The sequence below is a fragment of the Salmo salar genome, chromosome ssa02 (genome assembly GCF_905237065.1).
Source record: "Salmo salar chromosome ssa02, Ssal_v3.1, whole genome shotgun sequence".
Taxonomy (NCBI): Eukaryota; Metazoa; Chordata; class Actinopteri; order Salmoniformes; family Salmonidae; genus Salmo; species Salmo salar.
The window spans coordinates 80,075,684-80,093,350 of NC_059443.1; the positions used below are offsets into that span (position 1 = coordinate 80,075,684).

Genomic DNA, 17,667 nt, shown 5'->3' on the forward strand with positions numbered 1-17,667 from the left:
AATACACTCTCCAGCACATTAGGTGGTGGTGGTGATGGTATTCAAGTTGAGTTCCTTTGTGAACTTCCAATACACTCATAGAAGTAAAAGAAAATGAAGATAGCCCTAAATGGTGCTGCCCATGACCATGTTGTCACAGAAGATGCCATTGCAAGGATAGGTGTGAATTTCCATACCTACAGAGACGCTTATGTATCCTCACTTCACCTTTATTTCACGTTACTCTCCTCTCTCTCAACTTCTCTTTCTCCTCCCTCATCCTCCTCCTCTTGGACAATCACATTGAAAGCACAGGCAGGCTTCGCCCCAATGGATATTCTCTCATGCCTTTTTAGACTTCTTAGCTGAGTGAATCTCTCTCCACACTGAGTGCAGTGGTAAGGCTTCTCTCCACTGTGTGATCTCTGATGATTCTTTAGGTCTCCTGCAAAACGGAAATTATTTCCGCACAGTGAGCAGTGGTAAGGTTTCTCGCCTGTATGAATTCTCTGATGTTCTTTAAGGCTTCCTGAATGATTGAAACTCTTCCCACATATGGTGCAGTGGTAAGGCTTCTCTCCACTATGTACTCTTTCATGTCTCTTAAGGTTTACTTTCTCACTGAAACCCCGCCCACATTGGGAGCAGTGGAAAGGTTTCTCTCCAGTGTGTACTCTTTGATGATTTTTTAGATTACTTGAGGAACGGAAACTTTTCTCACATTGAGGGCAGGGGTAACGACCACGACCAACAAGTCTTGATATATCTGAGTCAACTACACCACTATTGTCCTCTTCCTCAACATCTCTCTTTTCCTCCACATTGATTTCCCTCTCACTCTCCTCCTCCTGGACAAATACATTGAATGCACAGGCAGGCGTCTCTAAAATATGTATCCTCTGATGACTTTTAAGAATTCTTAGCTGAGTGAATCCCTTCCCACACAGAGAGCATTGGTAAGGCTTCTCTCCACTGTGTGATCTCTGATGATTCTTTAGGTCTCCTGCAAAACGAAAATTCTTTCCGCACAGAGAGCAGTGGTAAGGCTTCTCCCCTGTATGTATTCTCTGGTGTTTCTTAAGGTTTCCTGGCTGACTGAAACTCTTCCAACAAAGAGAGCAGTGGTAAGGCTTCTCTCCTGTATGTACTCTTTGATGTTCCTTAAGGCTTCCAGAATGATTGAAGCGCTTCCCACATTGAGTGCAGTGGTAAGGCTTCTCTCCACTATGTACCCTCTCGTGTCTCGTGAGGTTGACTTTTTCACTGAAACTCTTCCCACATGTGGCACAGTGGAAAGGTTTCTCTCCAGTGTGTACTCGTTGGTGATTCTTTAGATTACCTGAAGAACTGAAACTCTTTCCACATTGAGGACAGGGGTAACTCCCACGACCAGGAAGTCTTGATGTACATAGGTCAATTACACCAATATTTTCCTCCTCTTCCTCAACTCCTCTCTTTTCCTTCTCATCGATTTCCTTCTCATCCTCCTCCTCTTTGACAATCAAATTTAAAGCACAGGCAGGCTTCTCTCCAATGTGTATTCGCTGATGACTTTTTAGGTTTCCTGGCTGATTGAAACTCTTCCCACAAAGAGAGCAGTGGTAAGGCTTCTCTTCACTGTGGGATCTCTGATGAGTCTTCAGGTCTCCTGCCCGACTGAAACTCTTCCCACAAAGAGAGCAGTGGTAAGGTTTCTCCCCTGTATGTATTCGCTGATGTTGCTTAAGGCTTCCTGAATGATTGAAGCTCTTCCCACATGTGGTGCAGTGGTAAGGCTTCTCTCCACTATGTACTCTCTCATGTCTCTTAAGGTTTACTTTCTCACTGAAACTCTTCCCACATGTTGAGCAGTCGAAAGGTTTCTCTCCAGTGTGTACTCTTTGATGATTCTTTAGGTTAGTTGAGGAACTGAAACTCTTCTCACATTGAGGGCATGGGTAACTCCCACGCCCAGGTAGTCTTGATGCTGTGGAACTGGGCTCATTGTCTGGGTCTGGGTAGGGGCTCTCTCCTGTAAGAATATGAACAGAGATAGGGTAAGAAAGCTTAACAATGCAGGATTCAACAGTCATTAGGATTAACAGAGCATTGAAATAAATACTTTGCAAGGGGCTTGTTGCATCACACATATATAATACAATTGTCAAATTACAATGCATTCATTGCACATTGGTCTGTAGCCATTTTTGTTTTGGCACTCGCCTTCCCTCTTACACATACGGAAGCCTGAGGGGTATAATACAAAAAGCAGAATCAATGAGTTAACCAGCTAACTTGCCTAAATATTCAGATGTATTTTTTTAAAGATGAGCTTGAAATTGGCATGGTCTAATTGACTCAAAAACAAAAAACCTATCTAAGTTAACATTTCTTAATGAACCAGAAAAATCAATGGTTATTTTGGGTTGTTTACCTCTCTGAACCAAAGAGGGTGTTAGGTAGCCATTTTTGTTTTGGCACTTGCCTTCCCTCTTACGCATACAGAAGCCAGAGGGTTATACTACAAAGCATAATCAATGAGTTAGCCAGCTAACTTGCCTAAATATTCTGAATTAACATTTTATTCAACACCCAAAAACATATGTAAGTTACCATTTCTTAACGAACCAGAAAATCAATAGTTATTTTGGGTTGTTTACCTCTGAACCAAAGAGGTTGTTAGCCTGAATTTACCTGAGTCAGAGTCCCTGTCCTCCTCTCTCTCTTCCTCCTCCCGCTCATTGATTTCTCTCTCCTCGCCCTCCTCTTTGACAATCACATTGAATTCCACTGTTTGACTGCAGTCCCCCAGCATCACTGACAGCATCTCTGGACCCCGCTGTGAGCTTCTCTGGGCTGGAACGCCACAACCAAAACCCGGTTCAGACATGGTAGGCTGGAGGTGGATCTAAAAGAGGATACCGAAAGAGTTCAGGGTGATTTTCACAAACCTAGATTGTGACATCGCTCCAGAAAAGACAACAAAAATGTATCTAAGCTAGCTAACCACACATCCCGTCCAGCAGGAACCCTTTTTCCATAAAATAAATATAGGCTTGAGGGCAACAGCCAGTCAGATTAGGCTATAAGTGAAGAAAAACACTGGCTGTTGAGTACAAGCATATTCATTTGATATTCTTATCACTAATAACCACCCCATCTTCAGTAACCTATTCAAACAGGCAACACAAGCACTTTCTTGTGTTAGAATTAGGGACAATTCCAAGGTAACAGAGTGATGCTGAGACACAAATGTATGAAAAACCAATATGCAAAGTTAAACCACACAACTTCCTAAAACAAAAAAAGTGTTTCCTTTTTCTCTCCAATTTTGTGGTATCTCAATTGGTAGTTACAGTCCTGTTCCATTGCTGCAAATCCCGTATGGACTCGGGAGAGGCGAAGGTCGAGAGCCGTGCGTCCTCCGAAACACAACCCAGCCAAGCCGCACTGCTTCTTGACACCATGCCCGCTTGACCCGGAAGTCAGCCGCACCAATGTGTCAGAGGAAACACCGTACACCTGGCTACCGTGGCAGCGTGCATACGCCCAGCCCGTCACAGGAGTCGCTAGAGCGCGATGGGACAAGGAAATCTCGGCCTTCCAAACCCTCTCCTAACCTGGACGACTCTGGGCCAATTGTGCGCCGCCTCATGGGTCTTCCAGTCATGACCAGCTGTGACATAGCCTGGGATCGAACCCGTGTGTGTAGTGACACCTCAAGCACTGCGATGCAGGGCCTTAGACTGCTGCGCCACTCGGGAGTTCCCCGCAAATTGATTTTAACAAACAATTGGTCCCCCAAAAAATGTGACCATCCGTTGAATTTCAAAATCCCGATGTGGCCCTTGAGCCAAATAGTTTGCCCACCCCTGCTCTAGACTATAGTGAGTAGATTGGACCCTGGTTTTATAGACACACAATCGATTATGTACAGTGCAATATTTATGTCCAATACGACAAACAAGTGGATTTAAACTGATTGGCCACTCTAAGGGCCGCAAAATGAGCAGCGATGCTCCTCTGGGTGTAAACTCTGTGGACTTGGAAACTAAAAGTGTTCCTGTGTAGAATGGACCTTTTACTGCAGCACAACGTACAGAAGATAAGAGAACACACACAAACAACATTGTTGACCATTTAGGCTTGAAATAATAAACAAATAATATCTTATAGAAATACTTTAGAGAGTCTACATACTAGCATTCCCCATACAGGGGGGGGGGGGGGGCTGGCAGCCCTAGCTCACTATTTGAGAGACAGAGATACTAACGAATACACACCAACAAACTTTATTCTAGAGCTGCCTGAATATGTTTTGACAAATAACTATTTCAGGTTTGATGATACCTCCAAAGGAATGGAACATCGATGGGCTCCACATTCACTCAGAGCTATGCTAACCTTTATGTGGGTCATTTTGAAGAACGTTTTGTGAACAATGAAAATCAAAAATCAATTTTTGAATAAAGTCCTGAAGTGATATCGATATATTGACGAATTTCTTTGCATATGGGGGGGGAGAAGAGCTGTCAGATTTTATGGCACTACTCAATGACATTGACCCCAATCTCAAATTCACTATTGAATGGGACACTAAACGTGTTTATTACCTCGATATGTGGATTGAGAAATCAAATGGAACTCTGTTTGCAACTAAGAAACGGAGAGAAATACTCTATTACAGGGGGACAGCTTCCACCCTGAGACATTAAAAAGAGGACTTCTAAGAAGCCCGTTTTTCAGACTGCGCCGTATATGCCACTCCACAGAGGACTATCTAGAAAAAGGAGCGGAGATGGGCAATAGGTTTCTAAGAAGAGGCTACTCTCCACAAATGTGTGGATGAAACTCTTAATATGGCATTGGAGAAAACACGAGATGAACTGCTACAAAAAAGACCCACTAAAGCTAAAGAACCCTCTGTAATGTTCACCACCACATACACTTTGAACTTGTAAAAAGTGAGAGATGCTGTCAAGAAACACTGGCATGTTTTATCAATGGACCCAGCTTTGCCAGCTGAATTTAAGAATTCACCACGTATTGTATCGAGGAGAGGTTGCAATTTACGAGATAAATTGGTCCATGCCAACTGCCAGCCACAAAATAAAAATCAGCCAGGCTCTTCCACATGGGAGCTATAAATGCATAGGTTGAGCACAGTGCAACAATATGATGAAGTGTGAATATTTCTGCCACCCACATACAGGAAAACGGTTCTAAATAAATGACATTATTACGTGCTCCACCACCCATGTTATGTACATGATTAAATGTCCATGTAGACTGTGTGATGTAGGTAAAACCTCTCGTTCTCTCAAAACAGAGAATCAGTGAACATAAAAGTTCAAATCAGGAGAAACGACAGGGATTATCCAGTCGCAGTACATTTTAATGACCTAACACATGACATTTCTAACTTTAGATTTTGTGGCATAGAGAAAGTCTAGATATCAGACAAGGGAGGTGATATTAATAATACTCTGAGTGACAGAGAGTGTTTTGGGATTTTCACCCTCCAGACATTATTTCCTAAAGGTCTTAATGATGAAACGTCTACGTATGTTATGTTGTAACAGTGAACATGAATTACGCCCCTATTTCAGATTACTCTGACGTTTTTCCTTGCGCTGTACCCGATGATTTTTTTTAAACTTGCTTGGTAGGTCAAATGTCCTCATTGTGGTTTCACAGACGTGTTTAATACGTTTTGTGTATTGTTATACTTGGTAGCACTTATTTGTTTTCCCTCGACTCCAACCCCATTTGATGCGTGGAATGGATGTGGGTGGGGCTATGTTTACATGAGGGCGCATATATATTTTTTAAACTCACAAAAGCTCTGACGAAGGCCTCGAGGCCCGTACGTAAACTCCGATGAAGGCCTCGAGGCCCGTACGTAAAGGTTATTAAAGAGCAGTGATACTATCAAGAGCAGTGTGCGGGTTTCTCCTTTTTTCTCATTTTATTCAACTGTTACCAGGCACCAGCAAAAAAAGATGGCTCAGATGTGCGAGTGCCTTTTGAATAATGATAACAAGTATAAAATATATATATAATTCTGCACATTTTCGCACTAATTATTAATTTACAAAGTATACACAGAGAGGAAGAGAGGCCTAACTTGGCTGCAAATCTCCAGCAGGTGGCGTTTTCTCGTTGTTTTGCCCACCAAGCTAGGAGGTTTTGTATGGAGGTCAATGAGAGTGAGTCGAATTTGGTCAACAAAAAAAGCAATGGCTTATTTGCTACACAAGGTTTATTTGATAGAATAGAGTTTTCGTAATGTTTAAGTCGTTACGAGTGTACTGATAATAAGTAGGACACTATATTGTAGTAGCATAAATCAAATCAAATGTTATTGGTCACATACACATGGTTAGCAGATGTTATTGCGAGCATAGCAAAATGCTTGTGTTTCTAGTTCCGACAATGCAGCAATATCTAACAAGTAATCTAACAATTCCACAACAACTACCTAATACACACAAATCTAAATAAAGAGATGGAATATATACATATAAATATACAGATGAGCGATGACAGAGCGGCATAGGTAAGATGCAATAGATGGTATAAAATACAGTATATACATATGAGATGAGTAATGCAAGATATGTAAATATTATTAAAGTGACATAGCATCTCTCTCCATTGAATACAGGCGGTTGACGACAACAACCCTCATCAAATATTTAAAAAAGGATTACAATAATGAGATGTATCGACCAATCCAAAGAAAGGATAGGCAGGAGCTAGACAGCCCACTGTGCCACTTTGTGGACAACCACTCCCATAATTAGGGCGGAGAGACATGTATCCTCTCAGTATATCCATAATGTTTGGTATACACGACGGGACTCTTATTCTGAAGGATTCCATAATGTTTGGTATACACGACGGGTCACTTATTCTGAAGGATTCCATAATGTTTGGTATACAGTGCATTCAGAAAATATTCAGACCCCTAGAACGTTACACATTCTAAAATGGATTATATACATTTTTTTCCCTCATCAATCTACACACAATACCCCACATAACACCCCATAATTACAAAGTGAAAACAGGTCAAATTTATTTTGCAAATGAAAAAAATATATATATTTACATAAGACCCTTTGCTATGAGACTCAAAATTGAGCTCAGGTGCATCTTGTTTCCATTGATCGTCCTTGTAATGTTTCTACAACTTGACTGGACATGATTTGGAAAGGCACACACCTCTCTATATATGAGGTCCCACAGTTGACAGTGCATGACAGAGCAATAAACAAGCCATGAGGTCGAAGGAATTGTCCGTAGGGTTCCGAGACAGGATTGTGTCGAGGCACAGAACTATAGAAGGGTACCAAAACATTTCTGCAGCATTGAAGGTTCCCAAGAAGAAGTTTGGAACCACCAAGACTCTTCCTAGAGCTGGCCGCTCGACCAATTTGAACAATCTGGGAAGAAGGGCCTTTGTCTGGGAGGTGACCAGTAATCCGATGGTCACTCTGACAGAGCTCTAGAGTTCCTCTGTGGAGATGGGAGAACCTTCCAGAAGGACAACCATCTCTGCAGCACTCCATCAATCAAGCCTTTATGGTAGAGTGTCCAGACGGAAGCCACTCCTCAGTAAAATGTACATGACAGCCCACTTGGAGTTTGCAAAAAGGACTCTCAGACCAAACAAGATTCTCTGGTCTGATGAAACCAAGATTGAACTCTTTGACCTGAATGCCAAGCGTCACATCTGGAGGAGACCAGGCACCATCCCTACGGTAAAGCATGGAGGTGGCAGCATCATACTATGGGGATGTTTTTCAGTGGCAGGGACTGGGAGACTAGTCAGGATCGAGGGATAGATGAACGGAGCAAAGTACAGAGATCCTTGATGAAAACCTGCTCCAGAGCGCTCAAGACATAAGACTGGGGCGAAGCACACAGCCAAGACAACACAGGAGTGGCTTCGGGACAAGTCTCTGAATGTCCTTGAGTGGACCCAGCCTGAGCCTGGACTTGAACCCGATTGAACATCTCTGGAGAGACCTGAAAATAGCAGTGCAGTCACACTCCCCATCCAACCTGATAGAACTTGACAGGATCTGCAGAGAAGAATGGGAGAAACTCCCGAAATAGAAGTGTGCCAAGCTTGTAGCCTCATACCCAAGAAGACTCAAGGCTGTAATCACTGCCAAAGGTGTTTCAGCAAAGTACTGAATAAAGGGTCTCAATACTTACAGTGCCAGTCAAAAGTTTGGCCACAGCTACTCATTCCAGGGCTTTTCTTTATTTTATTATTTTCTATATTGTATGAAATGAAATAACACATATCGAATCATGTAGTAATGAGAAAAAAGTGTTCAACAATTCAAAATCTATTTTATATTTCAGATTCTTCAAAGTAGCCACCCTTTGCCTTGATTACAGCTTTGCATACTCTTGGCATTCTCTCAATCAGCTTCATGAGGTAGTCACCTGGAAAGCTGGAAAGCATTTCAATTAACATGTGTGCCTTGTTAAAAGTTAATTTGTGGAATTTCTTTCCTTCTTGATGCGTTTGAGCCAATCACTGGTGTTGTGACAAGGTAGGGGTGGTATACAGAAGATAGCCCTATTTGGTATAAGACCAAGTTTTTTTTAATGCCAAGAACAGCTCAAATAAGCAAAGAGAAACGACAGTCCATTATTACTTTAAGACATGAAGGTCAGTCAATACGGAAAATTTCAAGAACTTTGAAAGTTTCTTCAAGTGCAGTCGCAAAAACCATCAAGCGCTATGATGAAACTGGCTCTCATGAGGACCGCCACAGGAAAGGAAGATCCAGAGTTACCTCTGCTACAGAGGATAAGTTTGAGAGTTACCAGCCTCAGCAATTGCAGCCCAGATAAATGCTTCACAGAGTTCAAGTTACAGACACATCTCAACATCAACTGTTCAGAGGAGACTGCGTGAATCAGGCCTTCATGGTCAAATTGCTGCAAAGAAACCACTACTAAAGTACACCAATAAGAAGAAGAGACTTGCTTGGGCCAAGAAATACGAGCAATCGACATTACACCGGTAAAAATCTCTCCTTTGGTCTGATGAGTCCAAATGAGAGATTTCTGGTTCCAACCGCTGTGTCTTTATGAGAGGCAGAGTAGGTGAATTAGAGAGGTGGTGAACGGATTATCTCCGCATGTGTGGTTCCTACCTTGAAGCATGGAGGAGGTGGTGTGATGGTGCTTTGCTGGTGACATTGTCAGTGATTTATTTAGAATTCAAGGCACACTTAACCAGCATGGCTACCACAGCATTCTGCAGCGATACGCCATCCCATCCCATCTGGATTTCGCTTAGCGGGACTATCACTTGCTTTTCAACAGGACAATGACCCAAAACACACCCCCAGACTGTGTAAGGGCTATTTGACCAAAAAGGAGAGTGATGGAGTACTGCATCAGATGACCTGGTCTCCACAATCACCCAACCTCAACCAAATTAAGATGGTTTGGGATGAGTTGGACCGCAGAGTGAAGGAAAAGCAGCAAACAAGTGCTCAGCTGTTTGAGAGAATGCCAAGAGAGTACAAAACTGTCAACAAGGCAAAGGGTGGCTACTTTGAAGAACCTAAAATGTAAAATATATATTTGGGAACTCCTTGAAGACTGTTGGAAAAGCATTCATTTAACACTTTTTTGGTTACTACATGATTCCATATGTGTTATTTCATCGTTTTTATGTCTTCCCTATTATTCTACAATGTAGAAAATAGTCAAAATAAAGAAAAACCCTTGAATGAGTAGGTGTGTCAAAACTTTTGACTGGTATTGTATGTAAATGTGATATTTCAGTTTTTTATTTGTAATAAATTAGCAAACATTTCTAAAAAACTATTTTTGCTTTGTCATTATTGGGTGTTGTGTGTAGATTGATGAGGGAAAAAAACAATTGAATCCATTTTAGAATAAGGTTGTAACGTAACAAAATGTTTAAAAAGTGAAGGGGTCTGAATACTTTCTGAATGCACTGTATATAGATAGGTGTGTGTCTTTCCAAATCATGTCCAATATATCAAGTTGTAGAAACATCTCAAGGATGATCAATGGAAACAGGATGCACCTGAGTTCAATTTCGAGTCTCATAGGAAAGGGTCTATAAATTGTGATATTTCAGTTTTCTTATTTTTATAAATTTGCCCAAAAAATCTAAAAACCTGTTTTTGCTTTGTCTTTATAGGGTATTTTGTGTAAATTGACGAGTAAAAAAAATATTTAAATCAATATTATAATAAGGTAGTAACGTAATTTTTTTGTTGTTGAAAAAGTCAAGGGGTCTGAATACTTTCTGAATGCATTGTACATGACGGGACTCTTATTCTGAAGGATTCCAAAAAGATCTGCGACGGAGGTCCAAGAAGCGAGTTGACGGAAATGGCGACTGTGCTTGAATCTGAAAGTGTGACAAGTGAAGTGTGTGACAACGAATGGAAACTAGTGAAATCAAAGAATGGAACAAAACGCACAAAAGTTGTAGTAGAAGACAAGGACCGGTCCAATAACGCACTTCTTATTGGACTGCATTTTTTGGACAAGGAGGTTCATTTGGGAATCCATTTGTAATATCAAGGACTGTAAAGAAAGCAGTGGGAAAGGTGGATTCAATCAAGGTGACTAGAATCGGCCTTGTTTTGGTTAATTGTGTCGATGAACAAGTTTGCACTAGATCTGTCAGAAGTAACCTGTATTGATCTTCGGAGTAAGGCGCCTGCCAAAGGAGTTATAGCTGGAGTCTCATTGGATATAGATGACGAGTCCCAGGAGTGGTCAGTGCACGTCACCTGACCCGTATGGTGAATGGAAGGAAGGAGAAAAGCCTGTCGATATTATTGTTTGAGGAGACCTGAACATGTAAGCTTTGGTTTTGTCAGGTATGCCAGTGAGAGAGTTTGGGTCCAAACCGTTAACAGTGGTGGGAATTGTAAAGGATATGGTCATGTGTCAAATGTTTGCAGATGGGAGAAGTATGGTATTGAAGAATCTGTGAATGGAAAATATTGCAACTGTGTTAGGGATCTCCTATGTGGAGGCAGTGAAGAGAGTTGAAGGGGGAAGAGGAAACAGTGTTGAAGATATGGCGGGGGAGGCATTGCAACCAACTGCTAGTGTTTTAAGACAATCAAGTTATCTGGATACACTCATTGTAAAGAAAGTGGATTTTGTGGCATTTATAGCCACAGTGATTAATTGTACAGCACAAGTGTCTTACAAGTCCAAGAAGCTGGATATCATTATATCTGCAGCAGATATGTTTTCGGGTCTCCGAGACTTCACGGCAGAAGCACTGCAAGGACTATTGTCGCTAGGAAATGTCCCGTCCTCACAGAAGTCTTCTGAGCCTGTTTAGGGACCTGATTAGAATTATTATTATTAATTTTTTTACAGAAAAGCAGGTTGATTTTGTTTAGTTAATTTCTTTTTTGATAGTTTGTATGAAAAAATAAATAAATATTACCCACATTATTTCCTTTTTAGGATCCTTATTATCCACCCCACAGTAGGTGGTGGAATGCACATCCAATTGTTGAGAACGCCATTATACCATAGAAGAAGATCCGTAACCCCGAAATACTTACTTTTCCCTGCTTCACAGATGCATTATTTTGATGGAAACATTCTTTCTTAATTGTGCCGCAAAAGCCTTCTCAAGCGGCAGAGTCGATATCCGCGCTTATAAACCCAGGGTCGTTACAATATTTATATTTTCGACAACTTTTACTAAACTAAATTTCTAAAGAAAAGTATGTACTATATACTCCATACAGTTTCCCTGACACCCAAAAGTACTGATTACATTTTAAATGCTTAGCAGGACAGGAAAATGGTCCAATTCACACACTTATCAAGAGAACATCCCTGGTCATCCCTCCTACCTAATCTGGTGGATTCACTAAACACAAATGCTTCGTTTTTAAATTATGTCTGAGTGTTGGGGTGTGTCCCTGACTATCCGCAAAATAAAAATAAAAATACATTCGTGCCGTCTGGTTTGCTTAATATAAGGAATTTGTACATTTTAGCATTACATTTACTTTTGATACTTAAGTATATTTTAAACCAAATACTTTTAGACGTTTACTCAAGTAGTATTTTACTGGGTGACTTTTACTTGAGTCATTTTCTATTAAGATATCTTTACTTTTACTCCAAGTGTGACAATTGGGTATTTTTTTCCATCACTGCGTCGAATTTATCGAACGCATGCATAAGTGCATACGTGGACGGCTTGGCAGAAATGGTAGCTGAAGGTTGATCTTTCGTTACACACATAGCCAGATGATGCTGTGTACCATTTTGCGCAATGACACTATAGGTTTGTTCAAGGGATTACCTGTTTGCATAAACCAGTAGCCCGGAAGTTTAGCAACGGTTAGTCCTGCAAATTTTGCTAGCTAACTAACGTTACCGAGATAGTTAAACCAAATATGTTTTATAACTAACCTATCTGTGGCTAAACAATGAGCAGCCGGTTAGCTAATTCCTCGATACAGTCATTTTACTCACGACGACACGACAGCTGGCTAACTATGAAATAAAAGTCACACTTCAATCGTGACCCTGAAATAAAGTTAGCTAGCTAACTACACTCACGGGTTGGACGGGAGATGTGTTGGGAGCTAACTGGCTAACGGCTAACTAGCTGAGATAACAACAAAGCCAGGCCGCGGCAACCACTGCCGTTTCATCATGGAATATGTTGGTTTACAGACCGTGCTACAAGCATCATTTTAAAAATGTTAGAAATTAGCAACAGGTTACCTGGAACTGATTTCCTGTAGCTAATTGTTTGGCTGAAAAGAATTGGAAATGGTGAGGTCTAGTTGAGCAAGCGGGTGAAACGTATCCACTTTCCGAGTGCGTTTGGTCTGGATTATGAGATGCGGCAGGAACTGTTCGTGAGCGTCGAACCAGCGTAGTGTTTGTGCATGTTTTGCTAGCCTCTCTGACAGACAGAAGTCAGGCCAAACAAATGCAAATATATATATTTGTTTTGACCTTTATTTAACTAGGAAAGTCAATTAAGAACAACTTCTTATTTACAATGACGGCATACCGGGGACCAGTGGGTTAACTGCCTTGTTCAGGGGCAGAACGACAGATTTGTACCTTTTCAGCTCAGGGATTCGAACCAGCAACCTTTCGGCTACTTGTCGCCCCAAAACAACCAAAACCAAAACAAGACAGCTATCATTACATTAGATTTCTATCTGCAGTGTGATGTTATATTATTTACAACAGTGCAGTCAGTGTATAGCATCTGTTATCCTTAGTATAGTAACATGGTGATAATAAATTGACTTGTCATCGATAAAGACAATCTTCCAACATAATACACTTTTAATGAAGAAGAGGAGCCACAGACAGTTGGAACTGTTTGTATTTATAATTCAGTTGAAGGATAGTTGGCAACATTTTACAGTTTACAAGTAAATCATGACATAACAACACACTCATATCGTTAACTTTGGATGTCAATTAGAGGTCTTCAAGGTCCGGGTGGACCCAATATAGCTGAGACCCGGGCCGTTCTGGTCTGAAATTCTAACTTGTCCCTCGGGTCAGGGTGGGTCCTGCTTGATTGTCATCGGATCTCGGGTCTATGGAACTACAGCTGATAGACCCGAATGGACCAACGGCTCTGCATAGTCTATATTTATTTTTACGCTAATATGGTGAAATTATTGATTTATAGAAGGTCTAGCCAACATACACTGAACAAAAATAAATGCAACGTGTAAAATGTTGGTCCCATGATTCATGAGCTGAAATAAAAGATCACAGAAATTTTCCATAAGCACTAAAAGCTTATTTCTCTCAAAATGTGTGCACAAATTTGTTTACATCCCTGTTAGTGAGCATTTCTCTTTTGCCAAGATAATCCATCTACCTGACAGGTGTGGAATATCAAGAATCAGATTAAACAGCATGATCATTACAGAGGTGAACCTTGTGCTGTGGACAATAAAAGGCCACTGTTTTGAGGTACCGTGCAATTGGCATGATGACTGCAGGAATGTCCACCAGAGCTGTTGCCAGAGAAACGAATGCTCATTTCTATACCATAAGCCACCAATGTCGTTTTAGAGAATTTGGCAGTATGCCCAAACAGCCTGGTCCAAACAGACTCACAACCGCAGACCACGTGTATGGTGTCATGTGGATGAGCGGTTTGCTGATGTCAACGTTGTAAACAGAGTGCCCCATGTTAGCATTGGGGTTATGGTACGGGCAGGCATAAGCTACAGACAATGAACAAAATTGCATTTTATAGATGGCAATTTGAATGCTCAGAGATACCGTGACGAGATCCCAAGGCCCATTGCTGAGCCATTCATCCGTCGGCCATCACCTCATGTTTCAGCATGATAATGCACGGCCCCATGTCGCAAGGATCTGTATGTAGGAGAGTTAAAATGGTTATTCCATCAAACTTCAAATTATTAGAATAGTACACAACGCAGAAAATAACATCCAGGTTAAGGGTCAGTGGCCCAAGTCCTTGAACAGGAATGTTCCAAATTCAGACTGAAGGAGGAGTCAGGAACTTTACTTTTGGTTTCTATTTCATTTGTTGAACTACTAGTACTACCTGTTAATGTTAAGGAAGTAGCTTCAGTAGCTGGATGATATTAAAGAAAATCTCTGGACCCTTTTTAAAAATGTTTTACCTAAAATGACATACCCAAATCTAACTACCTGTAGCTCAGGGCCTGAAGCAAGGATATGCATATTCTTGATACCATTTGAAAGGAAACACTTTGAAGTTTGTGGAAACGTGAAATGAATGTAGGAGAATATAACAAATTAGATCTGGTAAATGATAATACACACAAAATGTTTTTGTACCATCATCTTTGAAATGCAAGAGAAAGGCCATAATGTATTATTCCAGCCCAGGCACAATTTAGATTTTGAACACTAGATGGCAGCAGTGTAGGTGCAAAGGTTTAGACTGATCCAATGAACCATTGCATTTATGTTAAAAATGTATCAAGACTGCCCAAATGTGCCTAATTGGTTTATTAATGACTTTTAAAGTTCCTAACTGTGCACTCTCCTCAAACAATAGCATGGTATTCTTTCACTGTAATAGCTACTGTAAATTGGACAGTGCAGTTAGATTAACTAGAAATTCAGCTTTCTGCCAATATCAGATATGTCTATGTCCTGGCAAATTGTCTTGTTACTTAAAACCTCATGCTAATCGCATTAGCCTACGTTAGCTCAACCGTCCCGAGGGGGACCCACCAATCCTGTAGAGGTTGATATTAACATCTATTTTTATGTCATGAAATGTATTTTATTTCATCTGGGTGCTTACGTCACTTACTAACACCCTGGCACTACCCGTAATTCCCGTTCTCCTCAGTCTGAGAAAACACTGAGAAAGGTATGTGTCGCAGATTACTCCTGTGTAGAAGTCCATGAATTTAAATAGATTTAAGCATTCCAATGGTAATGCTATGGGTATTGTTATATGGGAGTGTGAGACTATTGAAACTATGTAACTTTCAGAGTTTTATCGTTATTGATATCGTTTTACAGAGTGCTGAAAAGTATTGCAGTTGCTAGCTAGCATGTCTTTCTGTGATGCAGATGGTTTGCTGAGCTACCGACGTATGTTAGCATTGCATTATGGGAGATGTAGAGAAAGAACAACTTGTCAGATGGTGCCTTGGAGACTGATGTATTCCTGTCTTGTCATAATACCATTGCAGATCTATGTAAAAGCCCAAAATAGACAGCTGTGGTGTCGGTCTTCATTTCTTGGTTTTTCTTCTGTGGTACATATAAAGACCGCTACATATACACAATTCCTGGAAACTGAAAATGTCTCAGTTCTGCCATGGCCTGCATTCTCAGACATATCACCCATTGAGCATGTTTGGGATGTTCGACAGCATCTTCCAGTTCCCAGTCATGTGAAATCCATAGATTAGGGCCTAAGGAATTTATTTCAATTTACCGATTTTCTTATATGAACTGTAACTCAGCAAAATCTTAGAAATTGTTGCATGTTGCGTTAATAATTTCCCAGAGACCGGGTGTGGTAAACAGGTTAGGTACAGTGAGACTTTTTGTAAAAGGGCTTTATAAATGAAAACATAGCAATTTATTTACCTACGTGACAAAGGGCCAACCAACTTGCTGGTAGAGAATGCAGTGATGAGTACAGAAACTGTCTGCCGTAATAAAGAGCAGTGCGCTATGATAAACTGCATCTAACTGCATTGTTATGTTACAGCCTTGTTCTAAAGTGGATAAATAAAACAATTCCTAGCAATTTAGACACAATAATACACCATAAAGACAAAGCGAAAACAGGTTTTTAGAAACCTTTGCAAATGGATAAAAAAATAAATAAATGGAAATACCTAATTTACATACGTTTCCAGACCCTTTCCTATGAGACTTGAAATTGAGCTCAGGTGCCTCCTGTTTCCATTGATCATCCTTGAGATGTTTTTACAACTTGATTGATTGGACATGATTTGGAAAGGCACACCTGTCTACATACAGTGCATTTGGAAGGTATTCAGACAACTTCACTTTTTAAACATTTTGTTACATTACAGCCTTATTCTAAAATGGATTCAATCGTTTTCCCCCCCTCATCAATCTACACACAATACTCTAATCCATAATGACAAAACAAAAATAGTTTAGACATTTTTGCTAATTTATTACAAATAAAAACTGAAATATCACATTTACATAAGTATTCAGACCCTTTACTCAGTACTTTGTTGAAGCACCTTTGGCAGCGATTACAGCCTCAAATCTTCTTGGGTATGACGCTACACGCTTGACACACCTGTATTTACGGAGGTTCTCCCATTCTTCTCAGCAGATCCTCTCAAGCTCTGTCAGGTTGGATGGGGAGCGTCTCTGTACAGCTATTTTCAGGTCTCCCCAGAGATGTTCAACCGGGTTCATGTCCGGACTTTTGGCTGGGCCACTCAAGGACATTCAGAGACTTGTCCCGAAGCCACTCCTGCGTTCTCTTGGCTGTGTGCTTAGGGTTGTGGTTTTGTTGGAAGGTGAACCTTCACCCCAGTTTGAGGTCCTGAGCACTCTGCAGCAGGTTTTCATCAAGGATCTCTATATGTTGCTCCATTCATCTTCCCTCGATCCTGACTAGTCTCCCAGTCCCTCCTGCAGCATCATGCTGCCACCACCATGCTTCACCATAGGGATGGTATTGGCCAGGTGATGAGCGGTGCCTGGTTTCCTTTCATCAGACTAGAGAATCTTGTTTCTCATGGTCTGAGAGTCCTTTAGGTGCCTTTTGGCAAACTCCAAGTGGGCTGTCATGTGCGTTTTACTGAGGAGTGCCTTGCGTCTGGCCATTCTACCATAACGGCCTGATTGCGTCTGGCCATTCTACCATAAAGGCCTGAATGCTGCAGAGATGGTTGTCCTTCTGGAAGGTTCTCCCATCTCCACAGAGGAACTCTGGAGCTCTGTCAGAGTTAGGGCTGTGGTGGTCATGAAATTTTGTCAGCCGGTGATTGTCAAGCAAATAACTGCCAGTCATATGGTAATTGATCGTTAATTAACAAACACATTTCGCATCTCCTGGCTTCCACACATAGCCTACAAGCCACTGATGTAGACCTTTGGAACAACTACATTTTAAAAAGTCTAATACATCCATTTAACATAGCCTACATCACAATA

General features: G+C 41.0%; 1 protein-coding gene across 2 annotated transcripts in view; it reads right to left on the minus strand.

Moving 5' to 3' along the window:
* Positions 1-12,856, minus strand: part of LOC106595283 (zinc finger protein 345-like) — a 51,656-nt gene extending 38,800 nt beyond the window's left edge. The window contains exons 1-3 of one of the 2 annotated variants that reach the window (XM_045710961.1): positions 12,745-12,856; positions 2,653-2,866; positions 177-1,990 (exon numbers count right to left, since the gene is read on the minus strand). In XM_045710961.1, coding sequence (XP_045566917.1) covers positions 210-1,990; positions 2,653-2,848 — 1,977 coding nt within the window. In that variant the 5' untranslated portion in view covers positions 2,849-2,866; positions 12,745-12,856 and the 3' untranslated portion in view covers positions 177-209. The remainder of the gene's footprint in view (positions 1-176; positions 1,991-2,652; positions 2,867-12,744) is intronic. The other variant, XM_014186265.2, reaches the window with a different exon arrangement.
* Between the last annotated feature and the right edge of the window lie 4,811 nt (positions 12,857-17,667).